The sequence below is a fragment of the Falco biarmicus genome, chromosome 14 (genome assembly GCF_023638135.1).
Source record: "Falco biarmicus isolate bFalBia1 chromosome 14, bFalBia1.pri, whole genome shotgun sequence".
Lineage (NCBI taxonomy): Eukaryota > Metazoa > Chordata > Aves > Falconiformes > Falconidae > Falco > Falco biarmicus.
This window is the reverse complement of record NC_079301.1, coordinates 14,611,593-14,635,179: the sequence shown is the minus strand read 5'-3', so window position 1 is coordinate 14,635,179 and position 23,587 is coordinate 14,611,593. Positions and strand designations below refer to the sequence as shown.

Genomic DNA, 23,587 nt, shown 5'->3' with positions numbered 1-23,587 from the left:
TTACAGGCCAAACAGGTAACGGGAGAAACCCTGACTGAGGTGTGCCTTTGATTCACTGCTTGTGGGGGGGGGGTAACAGCACCTGCCTTACCTATTGCCCAGTGCTCTGAAGTCAATCTAAATGGTATCTTAGAAACAGCTCTGATACTACATACTTTACATATGTACATACATTTACATACGTACATTCCGATACTGCTTGGGAAAACTCATCGTGTGAGATTGCTAAACTAGGACTTGGGAGAGAAGGAGGGTAGAGGAATGAAGCTGGGTTAATTAACATTGATAATATACAGCTGTGGGCTGGCTTCAGGGGCGACGGTTGGCCGATGAAGATAAGGTGCAGCTGCGGCTGGTTAAGTTAAGTGGTTGAGAGCCAGTGAAGAGAGAGCAGAGGAGGAAGAAGAGCGAGTGGGCCCTGGGTGAGGTGAGACTGGGAGAAGGCAGCAGAGGGGCCGACTATGAAGAGTATGCTGGTATGTGGTGATAAAAGACCTTATTGCAGCTTGATAGTTTGGAGAGTGCTGTGACAAGAGAATGTGCTGCAGGTGAGCAGATCTGCATGACACACTTCAGCTGTGGAGAAGTAACTGTATATGAAATGAGAGCTTATAATGAGTATTTTTGGATTAGGAATGTATTATCTAAGGCCTACAATGTGTTTTCTAGTGCATAGCTCTGCAGATTGGGCTGCAAGGATAGGCTACAATGCTATCCTATTATTTATCATAGGAATGTTAAAAAAAGTCTATGCATGTGCCTCTGATGAGATGTTTTTAGCTTACACTTGAGTGCTAATGTTCACAGATGACTTAAAAGTATGTTTCCTTTGCTTCTGAAAGCAGACCTATGGAATCTTTCAAAAATTAATTTATCAATGCTATGTCTCGGTGGCTCAGGCAGCTCCATGCTTGCTATAGCTATTTCACTCCCTCACCATATCTGCCAGAGAAAGCTACAGATAGTAATGCAGGTGTTAATATGTTTAACAGGCCTCTCATTTTTGTCATAGCAGTCTGTACAGAAGTAATTTTCATCAAAAAGGAAAACAGTGCTTTTTAAAAAAAAAGAGTCTGGCAAATTTACTTATCCCTAATCAGAAGCTTCCTGTAGTGATTAGTCAAATACATTTTATAATGCATGAGAAATAAATAATAATATATTTGTGCAGTTATATTAATTCATTGAAAACAGCACCTCTGCCAGTTTGAGTGAACAGATCACAGTGCCCAGCCATTTGTTTGTGAAAACCTGCTTTCTTAGAATTACTGAGTGGTGCAGAAAAATTCCTTAGACTTAATCATGAATCTACCGTGGTATTTGCAGTTACTGTTTTGAGCTAAGTTCTGGTGAAATCACTGGGGGACATGTGCAAGGACAGGATGCATATGTGAAGAGCTGAGACATCCTTCCAAGGCGGAGCTCAGCACTTGGGTTATGTTATATTGCCTGACCGTATTCACTTAGTCTTAAAAAGACACTTTATTCTGCTTGCCAGAGGAAACAAAGAACACCAGCAAGTCTTAGTGTTAGTTTTGTTTCCTATCTTGGAGGCTATTCCTTGGCACGTTGTTGTCCTCCATCCAGCAGAGGAGGATCAAAGCCCTTTTGCAGCATAGGGAAACAGCAGAGAAAGCCAAGTTGTTCATATACTTTGTAAAGAAAAATAAAACTATTTCTCTGATACTTGCATTAACTTCTTTATAACCCATTTCTTACATGCTGACTTGAGAGACTGTTACCTATTAGTTTCTTGGGGTTTGGCTCAAGTTTCAACACTGAAGAGTACAGTTTCCAAATGAAACTGCTTAAATCCTTCCTTAAACAGAAAGTATACATGTGGAAACTTTCTTGGAAAGCATCCTCAGGAATGAAAATGCTACTTCATACTAGGGGTCTGACAGTACAACTATTTCTTACAGAGTTGTATTAATAGGATTTTTCCCACTAAAAATATTGCTGTGCTGGATTTTTACCATGCCTTAATGTGGGCCTGTCATAGAAAATAGGCAATTTTAAGATATTCAGCTATTATGCTGGTGTCCTCATCTACGTTACTAACACTTGTGCAAGCACTATTGTAGACACCCAAACCTTCAGTATATGCTTCAGCATATTGCTAAACTATCAGATTGTCAGATCTGATGATCAGTGGTGGTGGCAGGTGGCAGAGGCTGACATTCAGAAGGGCTTCTGGGACTTCTCGCGAAATGGCTGATGAGTGTTGTACGAGCGGTCTCCAGTTCAGGCAAGGTTTAGGTTTAACCTTTCCTATTACAGTCCTGACTCATCATATGCAATACAGCAATCGTTTAGCTCAGAAGCTGAAAGACAGGCAGCTCAAATGCCCGTACATCCTGGGTGGAGTGGACATCTGAGCTGTGAGACCAGTTTGTCAAAGACATACTATTAGGGCTGTGATTTTAATCTCTGCAGTCATTCATCTGGCATCACCCCCATTTGCTTTTTAGCATCAGAACTTGTGTGCTGTTTGAGAAAGATTCCCACCCCCCCACCCCTTGTGAAATTTGTTCTCTAGTTGGCTGAACTTACGATGATTGCTCAATACTCATGGTAGGCAAACAAGGAAATCATATGTCCTTGTTTCAGCTGAGATAGCACTGCACCAGCTACTAGGAAGAAAATAAACTGTGTGTTGGATTTAGTATGAGAACAATGCCGATAACACGCTGATGTTTGAGTTGATGCTAAGCAGTGCTGGCCCTGAGTCAAGGGCTCTTCAGTCTCTCGGGCTCTGCCAGGTAGGAGGTGCACAAGAAGCCGGGAGGGAGCAGAGCCAGGACAGCTGACCCCAACTAGCCAAAGGGATATTCCATACCATAAAACGTCATGTTCGGTATATAAACTGGGGGGAGCTGGCTGGGAGCCACTGTGTGCTTCTCGGGGACTGGCTGGGCATGGGTCAGCAAGTGGTGAGCAACTGTATTGTGCATCACTTGTTTTCCTTGGGTTTTGTTTTTCTCTCTGTTGTTTTCTTTTTCATTACAATTTTTATTCTTATATTATTATTGTATTTTATTTTGATTATTAAGCTGTTCTTATCTCAACCCATGGAGTTTAGCTTCTTTCTGATTCTCCTCCCCATCCCACAGGGTGGGGCAGGGGGATGTGGGTGAGTGGCTGCATGGTACTTAGTTGTCAGCTGGGGTTAAACCACGACAGTCCTTTTTGATGCCTAATGTGGGGCACCATGGGCTGAGATAACAACAGATCTGACTAGAACACATTAGAACAACTTTGTTATAAGCATTCATTATATTAGTTTAATAGTCGCTGGTCAAGATGTTGATTTATTTGCTCTCAGCATTGGCATGCTGCTTCTTAAAGTTGCATAATGTAATACTTCACTTGCAGTATATGCTCCCCGTTGTGCTGTTTATCACCTGTGTGAACTGGGCTAAGGCTATCATGTTGTTGTACTTTGTAACACTGGCTTATGATATTATAGACTTCCTAGTCATGAGACTTATCAGATATTTGTACTCAACATTGCTGTCATCTCTGTACTTGGGGAGCCATCTATCAGAAATTATTAACAATTACACCTTTAACCTTTTCTCCTTGGAGAGCTAACATTTAGAGGAGGCATCTTCTCACATCTCCTTCCCCACCAGGCTAATTACAGTAGCATTTGAGAATTTTGAAAATCTTGAGTATCTTTGGGATGTTGGAACCAGCATGATCGTATTGCTAGGAACCAGCATGTTGCTAAATGTGTTCCAGATCTTGTTTAATATTAAGTAACTATTTAAGAATACCATGCAGAGATCTGTCCCAGGAGTGGATAGTTATAAGTGTCAGAGTGTGTGGGATAGTATGGGCCAGTGCCTAGGACAGTGGGTACCTCCACTGTTTTGGAACTTCACCCCTGAACAAGTGCAGAACCCAAACAACCTAGTAACATATTTGGGAAAAGTATGCTGTCATGCTGGCAATTCCAGAGAGACACAAATCACTGCAATGTGCCGGGGCTTGGCCCATGTGTACCGAGCCCTGTTCAGCACCATTCAGCACCCTGGAGGGGCAAAGAAGGTCTTTGGATCTAGAACAGAATGACAGACAGTGCGGCTACTCCAACCCCTGTGACAAGCACTGTGGCTGAGCCAGGGGACCACCCAGGCCAGGATCAGTCGCCCCTACACACAAGAAGAAATGGACAGGAAAGGCAGCTTGTTTAGTGAAGGAGGACGAAGCAGGGTCACCACAAGAACAGAAGGAAGAGGCAGAACAAGAGGTATGTGATCCCTATCCCGGAGTGCGCTGTGGGATATGTGAAAAGATTTCAGGCTTCACTTGCATCACTTGCTTTTACTGGGTTTTGGTTTTCTCTTTTTGTTGTCTCCTTTTTTGTCACGATTATGTAATTATTAATGTTGTTGTTATCATTATTATTACAATACTATTTTATTTCGATTATTAAGCTCATCTTATTTCAGCCCATGGATTTTACCTTCTCTCTGATTCTCCTCCCCATCCCACTGAGGGGGGTGGGGAGAGGTGGGCAAGCAGCTGTATGGCACTTAGTTGCTGGCTGGGGTTAAACCATGACACCATATCAAGTACCACTTAATGTATTATGCATTTGAGAGAGGCAGGCATTATGGTAATTAAATGCATGTGCAATAGCAAAAGAATTCCTTTGCTTTTTCCATAAAAATTCTCCAAATGAAGAGTCACTTGGGGATGCAGTGTTCCATATATTTCCAGCAACTGATCTGTGCTAGGAGAGCTGCTGATATCTGTGAGATACACTGCTTATACACAAAATTAATTTCAAAATATGCAATCATCAAATACACTGAATAATATTCATGAGCTGGTTGCATGTCATGTACACTGTAGTAACTGTATGTGTAGTAACAGTGTTCCTGGTTTGATTCCAGCATTTCCAGTCTGTGAAGAAAGGAACTGTAAGATCCACATAAAAATAAACGTCACTGTAATAGTTTAAAGAAAGTGTAAGTGCTTGGATGTGTATGCACACACTGTATAATACATAATGTGTTGGACTTCTAAACCACACATCCCACTGAACAATAGGATTGTGACAGACTGTTTTAGCTGATGCTCCTGGTAAGCTTATGGTGTGAGTGCATAAACAGCATAGTTCAAGCCTCAGGTAGGCTTCATTATAGAGCAGAGAAACAGGCTATTTTCTATCCCATTCTCTTAAAAAGTTAGCAAAGCAAACCAGTTATAGGCAACTAAGGCATTCAGTACTGTTTGCAAACACCTGAAGATGCTTAACTGATGAATTGTATATTTTTCTTAATTAGCTTACACTTGCTGGTTTTTATAGTTTTTCTGATAAATCTGCTCTCTTCTGAAGTATTCCTATAGGTATTTTAACAAAATGGTTACCTTGCATTACAAAAAGATTTAATTTTATTCAGTTTCATAGATCTGTCAGCTTCCTCGGAAATGAGTAAAAGGTGGCGTCTGTTTCTGAGGTGCTTTAAGCTTTGACGCCCACTCTCCAGTGAAAAAAGCCATTAACTTGGGGAATATTTTTAGGAATTTCTTGGTGGTGTTAGGGTGAAGTTCCTATATTACTGCTTCAGATTCTCCAGACACAGTTTCCTGTATTTCTGCTTCATAATCTCCATTGCACATGTAGTTTAATATATATGGTTGGCTTATCTCTGTTCTATCATCTACATGTATAGAGAACTTGCACTAAATGTGCTGTGCCTTGTATGTATTGGGGGTACTGTATGAGCCACCAACACAGCAAATGTGCAGGAGATCCAGCCCACCCAAGAAGAGCTTGGCTTATCAGACGTGTTCTCCTCTTGATGTGCATGTGTGCAATATGTCCAGCATCTTGAGAAAGCATGCGTGGGCTTTGTGCTATTTATGCATTGGACATGCTGTGGATTAATTGCATCTGATACCCAGAAGCAGAGCAGTGGATGTAAGTGATACGGCATGTGGAGATCCCAGACAAGCCTTCAAAGTCTTTATTTTCCCTTTGAATTAACATTTCTAGGTGTGTGTGTGGGGAAACCAAAACCCCAAACCCAAACGAAAACCAACAAAAAAAAGGAGGAGCATATAGGAAAGTCCAGATATAAGACTATTTTCATGGCAATTTCTCTTAGTGCAGATAACTTCAAAGTTGCAGAAATACCAGTTTGCACAATCCTAGCAGCACAAAAGGTCTAATCCACCTGCCTGCCTGCCCCTGACGAAGCAGGCTTCGCTATCTGAACTTTCCACACTCGGCTATCGATTTTCTTTCCATATGATAGTCTTCAGCTTAAAAACAGTGATCAATTAGGGCATTCCTGTCTCAGAACTCATGCTGCCAACATTTTAATTTTGATAAGAAAGAGCAACCAACACAGTCCTGAAGCACAGAAAGAATAAAATTATAGATTCCATTTGAGATGCATGGCTTTTTCTGTAAATGGAGGCTTTTCCCTTTAGTTGTTGGGTTTTGTGGTTTTGTTTTTTTTTTTTTTTGATAGTCTGATGCTAAAGACACTGATATTTGCCGGTACATTTCACTGTTGATGTGCCATTTGTAGTCAGAGGAGCACCTAACACTTGCTAGCAAAGACAAACCCACATGCCACATAGGTGCTGTTGTCACAGCGGTTTTCACATGTGAGTGAGTGAGAAGGCAGCTGTATGTGTATTTTCAATGCTGGCATGGTTCTTGCCACTTTCCCTGCTTGTTAAACGTTTAAGGCTACATAGTTATGGACTTTTCATCCTTTTATAAGCTTCTTGTGAGCAGCTTTATTGGTTGGTCTCTGGTAACCCACCAGTTGCAGAGTGAGAAGCATCTGTAGAGTAAACAGTGACTTTGTTCCGCAGAGAAACAGTGGCGATAAATCTTCCACAGTTGTGGATGGAAACCATGAAAAATCCCAGGGCTTTTGATAAAACTAGTTCCCGCTGACACGTTTGCCGCCACGGGGAGGGGACAGCGGCTGGGGTGGGTGTCCCATCCCGGGGCCGTGGGCGCTGCTCCGCCCCGAGTGACCGGCCGTGGAGCGTTAGCAAACCGGATTAACGCACGGCTCCGAGACGGCGTCTTTGAATGCTGAACCTCGGTTTCCCCGTTCCCCACAGCCATTTGCATGAGGAAGGAAGAACGGCCAGAACGCCGCGGAGTACACCCCTCCCCGGGGAGCTGCTGCGGCCGGTGCCCGCGGGCTCCGGGAAGGAACGAGCGTGGGAAGGGCCGGAGCGAGCTCCCGCCCCGGCAGCGCTGCCCCTGCAACGGCTGCGGCTTCAGCACCGCGCTCTGATCCGCCGCGGCTGCCCTCCGGTGCCGCTCTGCCGGTGCCCGCCGGGCTGCTCTGCCCGTGTCCGCCCCCGCGGCCCGCCCGAGCGCCCCGCCCCGCCGCTGCCGGAGCTGGTGCGCGGGGCCACGGCGCCACCGTGTGGTCGCGCGGCGGAACGGCGCCCTGCCGGCGGCGGCCTGGAAGCCGCTGGGACGGGGGCGGGTTGGGCCCGGCGGCGGGGCCGCACCGGCGGGCGGGGCCGGGAAGCCTGAAGCCGGCCCCGCCCGCCCCCGCCGGTCCTCCGGGAGATGGCGGCGGCTGCCCGCAGCCGTGCGGCCGCTTGGCTCTGTCTCTGCTTGTTGGGGCTTCCCCGCCGCGCCCCGGCGTTCGCCCCGCAGCCGGCGGCGGGGCCCGGAGGTGCGGCGGGGCCGCGGGCGGGGCGCCTGTGGCGGGGCTCGGGCCGTGCCTCCGGGCGGCCGCGGCGGGCCGTGCCTCTGCGGGCCGCAGCCCAGCCGGCCGCCTCCGAGAAAAATCCGTGTTTAATGAATGTTTAATCAAACGCCGCCGGAGGCATGCCTGTGCCTTAACGCCCCTCGCGAAGCTGCGGCAGCCGGTGGGACCGTAACGCGCCTCCCGGTGTCCGGCCCCCTCCTGAGCGGGGTCCCGGGGCGGGGTGTGCTGCGGGGACGGGAAACGCACCGGGGCCTGGCCGGGCCGAACGCGGGCTCCATGTGTGAAGGAATTAATCCCACTATTTACGTTCCCTTACACAGATGTTAGATGTTCTTGCTGGTTTGTTGTTTTTATTTTTTGAATTTTTAAGTATACTTAAGGGTTAGAAACTGATAAATCTGCACAAAGTAGCCTCAGCTTACTGGAGCTGCAGTTAATACGTTCCTAATTCTGTTTCTTTGCAGATGGCCTGAATGTCCTGTTGATAGTTGTGGATGATCTGCGCCCTGCGTTGGGCTGTTACGGGGATAAGCTTGTGAAATCTCCAAACATCGATCAACTCGCTTCTCAAAGCGTTGTGTTCAGCAATGCGTATGCACAGGTGAGGTAAATCACTTAATGTGAAGGTTTTCTCCAGGCAAAGTAGTTGCTGGTTTTGTCACCGGAGGTGCTGGGCAGGCTGCTGGGAAAAGCAAGTATTTATTAACCATAAGTATTTCCAATAGAAAGTAAATGGTCGGGCTGAGCTGTGCTGTATGGACCTTCTTCTTCACTAAGGTGAGAAAACTATGAAAACGGAACATTTGAATTATGGTGTTTGTGTAGTCCTTGGAGGAGTGTAAGGTGACTCAAGCATTTTCACTGTTAGCAGCGAAGAGATACTTAAAAATGCTGTTTTACTAAATAAGAATTCTTTTTTTCTACTGTTTGTAATAGATCATATTTTACTTTTTTTTTTTTCTTTCTTTTGAGGTAATCTATCCTATAGACTTTTATGAAAGGACAGACTGTGTGGCAAGCATCACATACAGGAGTCAAAATCTCACTAATTGTTCTTTACTTGAATACTTTGCATAGGATGCATACGTTCCCAACTTTCTCTCTGCTGAGAAACTAGAAGTTTGAGCCTAATTCTGACCAGGGATTAGGAATTTAAAGCAATAACTCTTGGCCCTTGCCAATCTGAAATGGATTTGGTGAGGCCTTTGCACCATAACCTGAACCTTCTATATGTTTATTCTTGTCATTACTCTTAAGGCAGTCCAGATGAACTAGATTTTGGGCTTTTGTCAGCACAATCCGTCTGCTGCTTCTGCTTAATTCTGTGTGAGCTGCTAGATTTCAAAAGCACTGTCTTTAACACAACCTGACCTTTATCTTTTTGTGCTACTACCTTCATAAGGAAAGCTTTTAGTGCTTATGAATTGGTTATTTGAAGAAGAATTATAGAGATGTAAATTTATATCTTGCTAAAAGTTTGCAATAGGGAATTGGTATTCTTCATGAGGATGCTGTTCATTCTAGCTTGAAGTGATATGAAACACTTTCACTGCAGTTCCTGAGCCTTCTGATGTTTTGCCCAGCTACACCTAAGCCAGTTTGTATGTGTTTTGTTTTTTGTTCTGAACTGATGGCCTTTTTGTCTGGCTCTCTCCTCAGCAAGCCGTGTGTGCTCCCAGTAGAGTGTCGTTTCTTACTGGACGCAGACCTGATACTACCCGACTGTATGATTTCTACTCCTACTGGAGAGTACACGCAGGAAACTATTCCACAATGCCCCAGTATTTCAAGGAAAATGGCTACGTGACCCTATCTGTGGGGAAAGTTTTTCATCCTGGTATGGTTTGAATTGTCATCTCCTTAACATAACATGTGCTTAATGTGTATGTTCTCACAAACATATAAGTATCAACTGATTCTTTCCTATGTTGACAACTGAAATCGTAATAATAAGCCAGATTGTACAAAGATTGTAGGTTGTCTTTAAGCCTTGGTTTTAAATCTTAAGGTATTAGAGATGAATATATTAGATGACTTATCTAATGAACATTTGCACATCTTGTCTAGGGATTGTGGGAACAAATGTCTTAACATTCTAAAAATATGTCTGGAAGTGAGGTATCCACCAAAGATGAAATTACTGGACAGGCTCATTGTCTTAGCTCTGCATATACACGTGTCATGTTTCGTAATAGGCTGGCTGTCTGGATAGGAGATATAGAACGTGTGGCTAATACTACCAAATAAATAGGAAGTTAGTTCACTAGTTAAAAAGCAATGACACTACCGAGTTGAACAATAATGCAAAACTGACCCTCTTTTTGGTAGTTCTTTATCCCAGAACTAAACTTGTGTGGATATATGGGCTTCCAGTTGATAGTAAAGCTAATTAAGGATGTACATGAAAACTGTGATTAATGATGCTTTTTTGGTGGGGTTTTTTTTGTTGTCATTCCCTGAAGTTAGGCTCTTCAAGAGGCTTGAGTCTCCCTTACCTGTCCGGAGTGTATTTCAGGAAAAAATGTCTGTCTGAAACTTTTTGACTTTGATTTCTTGATTTTCTTTTTCTTAATGGTCAAAAATAATGTGAAATGTTTCTTCATTTAGCATATTTAATAACCCACCCCCCCACCCACCCCCTAAAAAAAAGCCAAACCCCCATACCAGACGAACAACTGGAAACAAGATAAACTTGTGTTTGAGCTCTTCCTGGTTAAGTGAACTATTAGAGCATCTCTAATGATTTCCCCTTTTCAGGGATTTCATCCAATTACAGTGATGACTACCCATACAGTTGGTCCATTCCACCCTTTCATCCTTCAGCTGAAAAGTATGAAAATGATAAGGTAAGGGTGATTTGTGGGACCTTAACAGGTCAGAATTGTCAGGATGTAATCAAGTTCCCTGTGTCAAGCACAGGCTATATTCTGTGGTTTGTGAGACTACAACCTTGTGCAGGGAAGCAGCTGCTTTGATATTGTTTTAGTCTTTCAACAGAAGGCCTGTCTCCAGTTGTGTGTCATGCTAATCCATGTGCCCATCCTGCTGATGTGTTCAGTATTTCTAAATTAGTATTTGGAAACTTAAGTTACTGAGATATAAAAGTGCTTGCAAGAAAGAGTAATCTTAATTTGTGTCTAGATCGTTAATTCCTTTATCTGAAAAGTGCAGTTGTCAACTTCCATGCTAATCTTGCTCTGCTTAGTAAGTGACAAAACATTGTCAATAGGCTTGGTGAACTTAATTCAATAAAGAGCTCAGGGCTGAAGGGGTGGAGGGGGAGGAATCCTGGAGTATCTGTTACTATATTATCTGATTCAGTTTTCTGGAACGTTTGTTACTCTTAAGCGTGGCCCAAAAGAATGTGTTTTATGTTTATGCCAATGTTGCGATAGCATCATGTGCTGGTATCTATATGCTACAAAGCTAGAAGCTCCAGCCATGAGGCTACAGACAGCCTTGGAGATGCCTTGTTCTTGCATTTACTGCTGAAAAAGGCTGGTTTTAACAGCGACAGTATTTGTATCCATGACATACTTTTCTTTATGTTCATTTAGCAACTCTCCCTAATACCCTGCTGAGGCCACCTTTTCCTGGCAACTGTTTAGTCTAACTTATCTTTCTTCACTGATTATACAACAGCCATCGCTGGCGTTGGCTCAGAAATGAAGTCATTAGCTTCCAGGCAGCTTTCTATGAGCTCTTGGGATCAAAAGGAGTAAAAATGCATGTGTGTAGCATAACCAAATTCTGCCTTCTTGCCAGTAGGTCAGACATACTGTTCATCATAGAAGCTGTGTGTTTTCCCATTTGACTACATTTAATCTTCTGCCCAGCTTTAGAGATGATTCTGCTTTTCCATAGACATGGAAGTTGCGTTCTTCAACTTCTGAAGCTGTCTGCTCACTCATCAATGTACTTGGCACCTCTAGTGTTTGTATAAATTATGAAATTTCTTTTCATATCCAATCTGCAGTCTTTTGTCGGTAGAAAGATTGAGAAACAAATTAGTTTGAAAGTTACGGAACAGAGGATTTCTTCTTTGTTTTTACAACTTCCATAATTAACTCTTTTTTTTTTTTTTTTTTTTTTTTTTTTTTTTTAAGACTTGTAGGGGAAAAGATGGAAAACTTTATGCTAACTTGGTGTGCCCAGTAGATGTGACAGAAATGCCCAGTGGTACTCTGCCTGATATTCAGAGCACTGAAGAGGCCATACGCTTACTGAATGTTATGAAAACCAACAAGCAAAAATTCTTCCTGGCTGTCGGTTACCACAAACCACATATCCCATTGAGGTACCCTCAGGTGAGGGAACTGGAGCCTGCAAGGAAAGGAACTTAGACAAGTGTTACTTTTGCTTTTCAAAGGTGTTCCCACAAATGCATTATTGCTATTGTTTCTGGAAAGCAAGCTGAAAACCAGCCTTGATTTGGTGTAACTTTAGCAGTCACCTATGGTGCATTTTAGAATGCTTAATGAGGATGAGTTGTGACTGCTCAGCCAAAAGCCAGGCTTCTACCTCTTTAAGAGTGACTGCTGTTGTATGGAGATAGTGTTCAGCTTGATGGACTATGACATAATGAGGCCTTACAAGATCTTGTACTCCATTCCCTATTTGAGTTGGTGGCAAAACTCCTACTCATTTCAGAGGAAGTGATGTTGAACCTCCTATTTTTGTGTTGCTTTGAGATACAGGAGGCTGTTTTTAGGCACTTACTAACTCAGTATTTTTCAGGAATTGCTTGGGACTGACTAGCATAGCATTGCTTTTACCCTCTGGGAGAAGGGGAGTGAAACCTTGCAAACTGTAAGAATATTAAAGGGTCATGCAAGGGGAAATGGTTGCTGCTTTACAACAGTAAGTTTGCAATAGACCTTAGAGCTGAGGGCAGTCTTTATGTGTGTTTGTATTGTAAAGGAATTTCTCAAGTTGTACCCCTTGGAAAATATCACATTAGCCCCAGATCCCTGGGTGCCTGAGAAACTACCTTCTGTGGCGTACAACCCCTGGACGGATATCAGGCAGAGGGATGATGTGCAAGCATTAAATGTTAGTTTCCCCTATGGACCACTTCCAGATGACTTCCAGGTAAGCTGCCAGTACAGTGCACTGAAGTCAAACTGCCTTAACTTGTTCAAATGCAAGGGACCAGTCAGCTGCTCTTAGATGTTCCCCAGTACTCAGCAACTGACAGTTTGCAAATACTATGAATTCCCTGCCTTGCACACTGTCTCCTCTACCCTTGTATGCAAACCTTCGCTGTAACTGCAGTCAGGCTAGCCTGTGTGGGGAGGAAGAGATCAGCCATCAGCTAGTGATAGTAGTATGTGCTCCTGGTTTGTATACAAGGGAATGTTTGTAGCAGATACCAATGTTGTGTTTGTTTCATTATCTGAATCTGTTTATCTGCTTCAAGCCATCACTTGGTATATCTTCTTTTGCAAGACTTTTACTTTCCAGTGCTTATGCCAAAATAAGGTGCACTGGCTGGATGCTGAGAGAAGCAGGGCTGATTGGTTTACAACATCTTGCTTGAAAAAACTTCTGGGAGATAGAATTTTCTAACTTCCCCCTCCCTGTTTACCTTTTCTGGGATGTTAATCAGGCTACAGCCACTTAAAAAAGATAAAGTTTTACAAGTAAAGTCCTTTAGTTCATTTGCTTACACAGCCATTCACTGGTTCTCCTGTGTGTGAGTCTGGGGAAAAGCTAACTTTTCTCCCCTCCCCTGTTTTCTTAACTCGTAGCGTCAGATTCGTCAGAGCTATTATGCAGCAGTTTCTTACCTGGATATGCAAGTTGGCCTGCTCTTGAATGCTTTGGATGATGTAGGGCTCTCCAATAGCACAATAGTAGTTTTCACTGCTGATCATGGTAAGCATTTAAATTTTTCTCCAGCTCTCTGCTAATAACTTAATTGTGCGACTCGGTGCTGGCATTTTGATCAAGTGTGTGTTTATATAATGTACAGGAGAGCTGCCATACCTTGTATATCCGGCTGGTCTGGCTGCTCTAATTAAAAGGACTGACGGAGGCTTCTGTGGCTGTATGGTTCTGTCCCCCTGCAGGCACCTCTCTTTAATTAGGTTGAGGGTTTGCTAGTGAGTGATGAGACTGCCAGGACACTGGGCTGAGTTTGCTGTATTCCCACTGCCTACCCAAGGAGCGACAGCTGCTGGGAGCAGTGCTGTGAGAGGACAGCGACTGCTCCTCCCCCTTTACAATTTGTGGAGAGCCATCTGGTATAGTGGGTGACAGGCTTTGTCGTTAACTGCTGAAGTGTGTTTTCTTGCACTTGTCATTGCTCCTTGCAGAGCATCTAAACTAACAGCAATATGGCTCATAATTGAGGTCTTGCACAGCCTGGATCCTAGTGGTAAAAAACTGAGTTTAAATCATGGGACAAATACCTCAAGCATTTAATATTTGTTTCAATATTCTAATATTCATTAAATATTGCCCCCTCCCCCGGTCCCTTTAATTGGGGGATGAATTAGCTGACTTAAACCAAGATATGGCTTAACTACATTTCAGGTCACATTTTGAGTTAATTTGGGTTGACTTCTGTGAGTGTGTGTGTATAAACAAGCCCTTATGTGTTGCAGAGCAATAGAATTAATACTCTGGTAATAAAGTGACTCTAGATGTTCCTTCTGACTTGCCACTTTGACTTGGACTTTCTGTTGTAAACTGAAATCCGCTTTTCCTTGGTGTGGTTGTCTGTAAACAGTTGGTGTTTCCAGCACCATGGCTAGCAAAGTGATCCAAAAACCCCATGTGTTAACGTAGCTGTCATGGAGCTCCTTTGTCTTCCCCCAAAGTGAAGTTGGCAATAAATCTGCCTGGAAGGAAGTCATGTTGGCATCTCTTCCAAGAGGAAGAGGAGAGCTAAAGAGTTTTCATCTCTATTGCCTCCTCAGGGGTAACATCCTGATATGGCAATCTGGCATAGATAGCAGCCTTAGCTCCAAGGGATGTTCAGTTACAGTGTTAACAGGAGTAATGGAGAGCTGGCAACTGCCCAGAATTTAAATGAGTGCTTTCTGGAATTGATCTGGAGACTTGCAGGCACTGACACACAACCCAGTTCCTCTTTGCTACTGCTTTAATGCCGATTTCCTAATTCTAATCTAGAGTAGGGGAAATAAGGAAAGGTGTAATTATTTCCTTAATAAAAGTATCAAGTTGCAAGGTTTAGGTGGTTGTTGAAATAGCTGTCCCATCAGAGAAAAATCTTTTTGTAATTAAATACAGATTGTTATTTGCCTTTTAATATAACCTTTATAACAGACCAGTGGCCTTAACAGCCAGAGTCAATTTACAGTGAAAAAAATTTACTACTAACCCAGTATCTGCTCTGAATTGTATTCTTTGTCATCTAGGATGGTCCTTGGGAGAACATGGTGAATGGGCAAAATACAGCAATTTTGATGTTGCCACCCGTGTGCCACTGATGTTTTACGTACCAGGAATGACAACTTCCTCTATTAGTCGAGGAGAGAGGGTCTTCCCCTACCTTGACCCTTTTAGCCATATTTTAGGCTTGGTACCTCAAGGTAAATTTCCAGCATTTATTTTTTGTTTGCAGTGGCAATATGTAAAGGAAAGGTGATGTAATAATACTTTGCCTACAGGCAGCTTGAGTCAGTGTCATTGGCTGTGCTTCTTGTACTGATGAGGGAAAAGATGGTGAAGGGAATCCTTGGACACAAACTTTCACTTTGCTTAGGTTTGCTTTAGTGGAAACAGCTAGATGTCTGCGTTAACACAGTGATTTATTTTTGTGTGGTGTAGATGTCTAAAAGGATACTTATACTACCTTTTGTAGTGGTGGAGGCTGTCTTTCCAACAGTGATTAGTAAACGTTCTCTGTGTAGTATCTATACTTAAAATGGTGGTGCTGGAAACTGTTTTGATGGAGGCACTCTTGTGTTAAAGCAAATCCCAGTGTCAATAGTTTGCCATTGTGAAGAGATTTTTTCAAAGTAATGAGCATTATCATCTTGAAGGCTGCACATTTTAGAAAAGAAAATGGTAGCAAAAATCTTGTTAAAAATACATCATAAATGCATAGACTAGCATCTTCAGAGCTAATTGCCACACCTTAATTGTCTTGATTTTCACAAATCTAGTACAAAGCACTTTCAATAGAACACCAACTAAAGTTATCTAAAAAGTTTCTAAAATGTTCTGCCAGTGTCTGTCAAACCATCATGTTCTGTAACTTGTATTTTGATGTTTCCTGTAGGGCAAAGCAAAAAAGTGGTTGAGCTTGTGTCTCTGTTTTCAACGCTCGCTGAACTTGCTGGCCTGCAGGTTCCTCCTGTGTGCCCAGAGACTTCATTTCATGTTGCACTGTGCACTGAGGGGGCAAGCATTGTCCGGTATTTTAATGCCTCTGAACAGAATGTGGAGGAAGAGAAGGATGGGTATGATGACGCTTACAGGTGTGTTAATGAAGAACCTGTTGCTTTCAGCCAGTATCCCAGGCCTGCAGACACTCCTCAGTGGAACTCTGACAAGCCAAAGCTGAAAGACATCAGAATCATGGGCTACTCCATGCGTACAGTGGACTACAGGTATACTGTATGGGTTCAGTTTTATCCTAACAACTTCAGTGCTAACTTTGAGGATATCCATGCAGGAGAGTTGTACATGGTGGAGACTGATCCAAACCAGGACTATAACATCTATAACAATACTTCACATGGTGGTTTGCTCAAAAAAATTCTTGGCTTCCTGAAGCACTAGGGTTCAGAAACCTCTTTGTGCATGCTCTTGCAACTGAAGTAACACTTGCTTTTTTATAAAAAACTTTTCTGTTGTACAGAGGACACTTGGATCAAATTAAAATCCTGTTTGTATCAAAACACTAGCTATTGCCTTTGTCTTGTTACAGGCCTTATTACGCTGAAGTAGTCAGAACTTCTGCAGTTGTATTTTCAAACACAAGCTCACAACGCTTCTGAAAAGGTCACACAGGGTATGCAGGCCCATATGTGAAACATTTCTGGTCTTCCGTAGTGGCTAAAGAATTAAAAATCATTACAATTCATTATCTGTGCTGAAACTAGTGGTATAAAAGATGGAAAAAAAGAAACTTCTCTGTGTTGAAAGGCTGTACAGAGAATGTCTGTCATCAGTAAATGGGTCCTGTCCACTTTACCTGGGAGACTTGGGGCTGGAGTGGCCAAGGAGACAGTCGGTAGTGGTGAAGGACTGAGATGTCTGCTGTCATCAGCCTTACCTCTAACTAAAGCTGAGAGAAATTTCATGTGTTTCATTCAAAATTTAATTATTTTAAATAAAAAGCTTTGATTTGGAGATTCATGCTTCTTACCATTCAGGAGGGGATCTGCAGTTTTAATTAATGTGTATGAAAAAACTGCTTTCATCACTGAAACACTAAGTAAGACTGAAGGGTTAAGGTAACACCAGTATGCTCTTCTGTGGTTTTTCATGAGGATTGGCCCAGTGAGACCACACAGGTGAAAAGAGATGGAAACCTTTAGCTGTTGTAGCTTGCTGGTTGCTGTAGTTGCTGAACTGCTCAGTGCACATCCAGAGACGCAAACTTGGATGTTTGCACTTAGATGCACTAAGTGGGGCTTGGCAGTCATGGTTTTGGACTAGGATAGCTGAAAGCCTCCCATCTTGTTTTTAGTGTGGTGTTTAGCACCACAGGGTGTGGACCATTAGTTATCCCAAGCTATGCTGCTAAGTAGTTCCCATGTGGCCAAATACATTAAAGTAAACACGTCGGGGAGCTTGGATCAGAGAGAAATGTTTTTGCTGAGTATTTTGTTTAAGTGCTATCTGTACCTTAAGCTCACACTCATGAGGTACACTTTAGTGTGATGGCAGTAGTTTTGGTTGTGGGTTGTTTTTTTTTTTTTTTGTTTTTTTTTTTGTGTTCTATTACCCCTCTGGATTTCTGCAATTCCATCTTGGTAATTGAGGCGCTCAGAATTTGTACCTTCTAAGAGCTTGCTCAGACAGTGCTAACTCTTGCTACCTTCCTCAATGAACTGCTTCAGTTCCTACAAAAAGAAAAATCCAGCCGTTACTTGTCTTCCTCGGATGAATTGACTTTAATATCCTAGAGAAACCAGAGACATAACTTTATTTCATTAAAATCCATGTGACAGTCTTATTCCTAATTAATGTAGAGATACCCGCCATGAATCTGAGTCTCTGTTAGAAGACAGTGGTTATTTAGTGCCTTAAACTCAATTAGAAGAATATATTTCTTAGGAACTTGTCATTTGTTTTAGTCAGCCCAAGATGCTGTGTGTTCTGCAGCATTATTATTCCTGATGAAAACATATTTTTACCACACTTAGGCATGTATACTTAGATCTTCAGCTAGTGTGAAATACTGCGGTTGCATGTAGCAGATTCAACGTAGCTACACCAATTTCACACTGGTTGAAGGTGTGTTTTATTGAGGCTGGTGCCAGGCAGAGATTGGAAGTCTGCAGCTGGAGCTAATTGTATCTCTGACACGCTTTCCTTTAAAGGAAAATCAGCTATTGGGGAAAGTTATTTTGGGGAATGTATTCAAGTGTTAAGGATTAATCTAAATCTCTGGTATGCTAGGTCAGTAACACAATGTACATCTAAAATTGATCAGGCAAATGGCTATTATCTTAGACTTGGCTACCTGAGCTTTGCGTGTTGTCCTCTGCTAAAACAACTGTAAAACAGACTTTTTTTCAGGGGTACTTAAAATTATGGCACGTAGGTAAATTATTTAGGGATTTATTTGCACGAAAAAATTCCTGTACATAGCCCGCCCTAAGCCTCCCATCACTTCAGGCGATTTAATTTTTCAAGTGGAGATAAAAGTCCTCATGCTAGGTGATGAGTATTTTTTCTCTCAAGTCATTCTCTTTATATTGGAAGAGAAAAGCTGTCCTTGACCTTTCTTAATCAAAATCCAGTAATCTTTTGGGGAGACATGAAACAGAATTGTCTCTGACAACTAGTGAATCAAGACTGGTATCCACGTGCTCAAGGCAAGGACATTCTTGAATAATTGCACAAGTCGCTGAGCAGGACTGCTGTCCACTTACTGAGCCGTTTCCTTCTGCTACTGCTGCGCTGAGGCTTAATGGTTTTGAGGACGAGTGAGTCATAGCAGTAAAAAAAGCTTTGCTCTTGCAAGTGCTATGTGAGTGAGTTTTGTTAGGGAATTGGCTGAGCAAAGTGCAAAACCAGCAGAGGCAAAGGGAGAAGGCCCATTTGTTTTCAAACCAGCCAAAATGCTGCTGCTTCTGGAGAGCCTGAGCTGTGGGCTTTGCTAGGCTGAGCAAACTCCACCGAAGAGCAAAAGAGCTTAACAGGAGCAATAAAAGTAAAGTGCTCTTGTGAACAGCGCTCTCTCTAGAGGGAAGAGGATGCAAGCCAAGCATCAGGAAATAAATGAGATGCCAGTGCTGACCCTATTTCTCAGGATGGCACCTGAACAGCTGGAAGAACAGCATGATGCTGCATCAGCAGGAATTGTTACCTGTGGTACATGTATGGAGAGGTTACACTGGGGACCCCAGAGTAGCCGTTGTAAGCACTTGGCACAAAGCAGACTCAATAAACAGGCCTTTGTTAATAAGCTAATGTACAGGAGTGATTAAGCAATGGAATTAAATTTTTGGTCCCTAAACAGCTGTACATCAGTCAATCATAACTCATGACAGTGTTTCTAGTGTGTAGATGTACAACAGCCCAAAATCAAAGTTTTTAAAGCAAGGTAAAAAATATGCTATGTACAAAGCAGAAACAATGGGAATCTTTTAAAAAATTGAGACTGCTGTGTATTTGGGTGTACTTTGTAGCACTTGACTGTTTACGGCATGCTGTTTGCAAAGGAAAGATTTGGGTCTAATTTCAGGCATGCTGTGCATGCTGGAGTATATGGAAATGCTGTAGCTCCATACTGTGCTGTGCAACAGATTGGAATCCCCCCTTTGGCCTGTGCTCTGTGCTTGCTGGGGGAAATGGGGTACATTTTGAATTAATAGCTGGCTGTGTGAGTTGCAAATGTTTTTGTGTGGTGAGAGGCAAAGGCAGCTGAGCGTCCCGGCTGTTGGTCAGATGTTACCTAATTAATCACTGCTGCATGTTGACTATGTATTAGTGACTTGCTGCTGTGTTGTATTGGTCAAGTGGAGTCCCCTGCTGGAACGAGTGTTCCACAGCATGAAGGATGGGATTCCCTGTGCTAGTGTGTGCTTGCTCTGATAGGCAGCAATATCACCATTGGCAAAATGGCCATAGTGCCGTGGTCAACACGCAGGTTTTGCAGGGCACTGTGCTCAGCTTATGTTTCAGACCTTTAGGATAGAGAGAATCACTGACTGTATTTGGGAAGTGTGTGGTGGTTGCAGCTGAGACCCTTCTTTGAAGGTGGAATGATTTTGGGTTGGTTTTTTTTTTTCCCTTCCCCCCTCCCCCCCCCCCCCCCCCCCCCCAGTGGATACTTAGCATTCAAATGTGAAATGCTACATAAAGAATTAAATTACCCTCTTGGTAACTAGGTTTTCCAGCACTTTACAATTTTGTAGGCTGTAGACCTTCTTGCTCTTCGCATCAGAAACTGCCAGCCAAGTTAAGATGACTCGGTGTCAAAACTTTGTATGCCTCTGTATTTGACTTCCTAGCTAATGAAAATTATCTTCAGATCTGCACGGGTGGATCTTGACGACTCTGCCTACACATACAGACCTTTTAAAGTCTGTGGGCGTTCTGCTTATGAAAGAAGATAGCCTACCAATGTCAAGATCCACCATATGAAGCAGCAGAAAGAGCCTATTGCCCTCTGTTTAACACTTGGCTCAATGCTGAATAGTAGAACAACATTTTTATCACACAGTGTGTGAAGGGCCCAACTATAATGGAGCTTTGAGTAAGCAAGAGGAAATGGCAAAGTTTGTGATATTTCTGTAGGTGCACTCGGACGTGGAGCTGGGATAATAGATTGAAGCAGCAGAGAGGAAAGGAACAGTAATATGTAATGAACAGTGAAATCGGATATAAAGTCATGAGCTGAAAGATTAGGATCCAGCAAGAAGATAAAGAACAGAAATCTAGAGAGAAAGACTGGAAAGGGAAATATTTTATATCTGGTTTTAGGCACTGCAGACATCTAGGGGTACTCACATCTTCCTGTTTCTGCTCTAATTTATTTCTGTGTTTTAGGTATAAAATCTGTAAGCTTTGTACACATTGTGGTTGACTGCAAAATTTCTTTGAATTTCTCTCTGAAACATTTTTGAAAATCTACCTCTGAACTGTGTTGTGGTTTTTGTCCTGAGTGTACTCAATTTGGCATTATCCATGTATTCAAAACCCTTGCTCTTTTTGTTTGGTCCCGATGCCACAGTAGAATCAAAGCCTTTAATTTCCAGGATGTTATACACCTGTGCTGAAAATTCCCAGTTTACGCCTTTCTGTGTAACTGAAGAGCAGTTACCTGTAGGTTACATATTCCGAACTGTTTGAACGTGCTCCGTGGCCAGCCTGCACTAAATGTTTAGCAGATATCTGGACTGGATTCCTCTCAGACAGCCCTCTGAAGCTGCTTGGTAAAGTTAGATACAAATGACAGCAGAGTGTGGTCATGCTTCAGGGCTGTGTTGGGCTGCAAGAGGTATGAACAAAGTCTTGGTTATGCATCTTTTCTGGAGGTTTTAAGAGCTGGCTGAATATCATCTGACTGCCGTCATTTTTTTGTCAGGAAAATGTTTGTTTGATTAAATCAAACTGTCTTATGTTGAGATATTGCCTTGGTGACAGTTTTATTGAAAAGTTTTGCTTTGATAAGATCAGGGACCTTTGCTTCAATTTTATTTCAATTTCTATTATATTGTGTAATTTTGACACAATATAAAAGGGTATTATAATGAATGAGAATGCAATTACTTTGTGAAAATAATAAAGTCAAACCAAAAAATTTTGACCTCAGAATGAAAGTGTTCACCTTTGTCAAAAGGAAATGGCTCATTTCACAAGTGTTAATTCAAGTTTTTAAAGCAGAATATTTTTGTCATTTTTATCTTGCAAGAAAACTTCAAAATATTGGCAAAAGAAAGTGATGGAAAAAATCCTAATTCATGCATCTTTTCATGGTATTAAAAATGACAATTCTAATCTAGCTCCACAAATAATTATTCATGTTAGCACAGCGCTGAAGGCTGGAGTTGGGTTTATGTCGTTTCTGTTGGCAGTGCTGTGGGAAGAGAGTGGTGTCGGTGCCCCAGGGCTCAAGACGAAAGGAGAGAGGGGGCAGCTGGGGAAGATTAAGATTTACCTTTTACAGGTAAGGGGGACTCCAGTCTAGTGAGCTGAAATTTTTACTTAATTTCAGGCAAGAATTGTGAGCAGACACGGATCTAAAATGACATTGATTTCTTACCTGGTGCTTTTAACCCACAGCTGTTTTGGCTTTTCCAAAGTTTTCCCAATGTGGTCTACAGATGACACAAAGTAGTCAAGGAGACGCTAACATAAAGGACAAGTGCGCAACTGGAAAAGGCTTGTAGTAATTCTCTGAAAAATGGAACAGCAGCTTTTTCTTCCATTTCCCTTCTTACCCCGCCACCGTCAAGCACTGCTGTATTGCCTTGCAGGCTCACCCCAGCGCTGCTGTTGGAAGGACATTCGGGCTCCCGCTACTCCTTCCTGGAAAGCCAGGCTACCCAGCCCCTGCGGAGCCAAAGAAACGCTTCCCCTGGCCAGAGAGCTGCAGTGAATTTAAAGAAGGGCTTTTTCTCCCAACAAATTGCCTAATAAAAGGTTAAGTATTAATCACGTCTGGAAAAAGTTTGGTTTGATCTCAGTGTCTGCTATTGCAGCTTTAAAAAAAGGAGCCTTTTCTGATATTTTTTTCCCCCCTGGTAATAGAATTAGGATATAATTCCTAGAAGACAAATCTTGGCAGGTATGAAGTGTATAATATCTATCCTTGATTGAACCTACAGCCTAGCCTAATAACTTCCCACGTGTTCCTGTTTTCAAAGTGAGTTTGATCTTGTGCTGAAGGAAATGATTCTCTTTACTTGAGCCCTCTTGAATATTTCACAGCAAGAAGGATGTGATCCATTACTTTAGGGAGCCCTCATTACATGCAGCTGTGGGGATACTCATCTTTTTCCTTTATCTGCTCTGCTGGAAAACTTGGATACCTTGTTTTACTAAACAAAATCAAGGTCAGGGATGTTTTAAACAAATAGATTGGCTTATTGAACTTGATAGTGTAATCATTTTTTTGTCACCAGCTTTAGCTTTTCTTTGTTGAAATAAGATTAGCACAGATTAAAACTATTTATTTTGGAGGTATAGCATTCTGGACAGGGAAGCTGCGATGGTTTTGCTTTAAATGGATCTTCATTTTTGAAGAATTTGCAAACTCTCATTTCTTTTGAGGGTTATTTGTTTCTGTAACTGTTACTCTTGCCTGCAATTACTCTTTTCCAGGAAACTCGAGGTGTTTCCAGCAAGTATTACCTTCTGTATTTGTTTTATGTTGCTCTATATTAAAGCAGTGATATTCTTTCTGATATAAAGCCATGCAAATGAGATCAGTATTTTTCACTGCCTTTGTAAGTGGTGGTTTGTCTAAGGATTCTTTCAATATTCATGTTGTGAAATAATTAAGTGCTAACCTTCATTTACCTTTATTAAATACAGATAGGCCCTGAACTAGCAAAGCACTAAGCCATTCACTTAAGTACATTCCTATTCAGTGAGACACTTAAGTGTATTAGCTAAGTATGTGTTTAAAATGCTTTGCTGAACCAGTGCCAGAAGACGGTGGCACACGCATCCCAGTGCTAGTGCCATGGAAGGGAGCCAGTGGGCTGAAGAGACCTGCCTCA

General features: G+C 42.4%; 1 protein-coding gene across 6 annotated transcripts; it reads left to right on the top strand.

Annotated features, from left to right (window-relative positions):
* Positions 1 to 413: 413 nt before the first annotated feature.
* IDS (iduronate 2-sulfatase) lies at positions 414 to 22,523 on the top strand. 6 transcript variants are annotated; one of them, XM_056359939.1, is made up of 10 exons: positions 414 to 548; positions 8,174 to 8,310; positions 8,435 to 8,486; positions 9,369 to 9,546; positions 10,467 to 10,555; positions 11,816 to 12,016; positions 12,630 to 12,800; positions 13,460 to 13,586; positions 15,095 to 15,268; positions 15,961 to 16,587. In XM_056359939.1, the coding sequence occupies exons 3-10, from the start codon at positions 8,442 to 8,444 to the stop codon at positions 16,461 to 16,463; spliced, it is 1,488 nt and encodes a 495-aa protein (XP_056215914.1). In that variant the 5' UTR covers positions 414 to 548; positions 8,174 to 8,310; positions 8,435 to 8,441; the 3' UTR covers positions 16,464 to 16,587. The 6 variants fall into 6 exon arrangements, with proteins under 6 accessions (XP_056215914.1, XP_056215910.1, XP_056215912.1 ...); XM_056359935.1 differs by lacking the exons at positions 414 to 548; positions 8,435 to 8,486 and adding exons at positions 7,521 to 7,673; positions 22,340 to 22,523 and having other exon boundaries at positions 15,961 to 16,291; XM_056359937.1 differs by lacking the exons at positions 414 to 548; positions 8,435 to 8,486 and adding exons at positions 7,521 to 7,673; positions 16,612 to 17,036 and having other exon boundaries at positions 15,961 to 16,291.
* Positions 22,524 to 23,587: the final 1,064 nt, after the last annotated feature.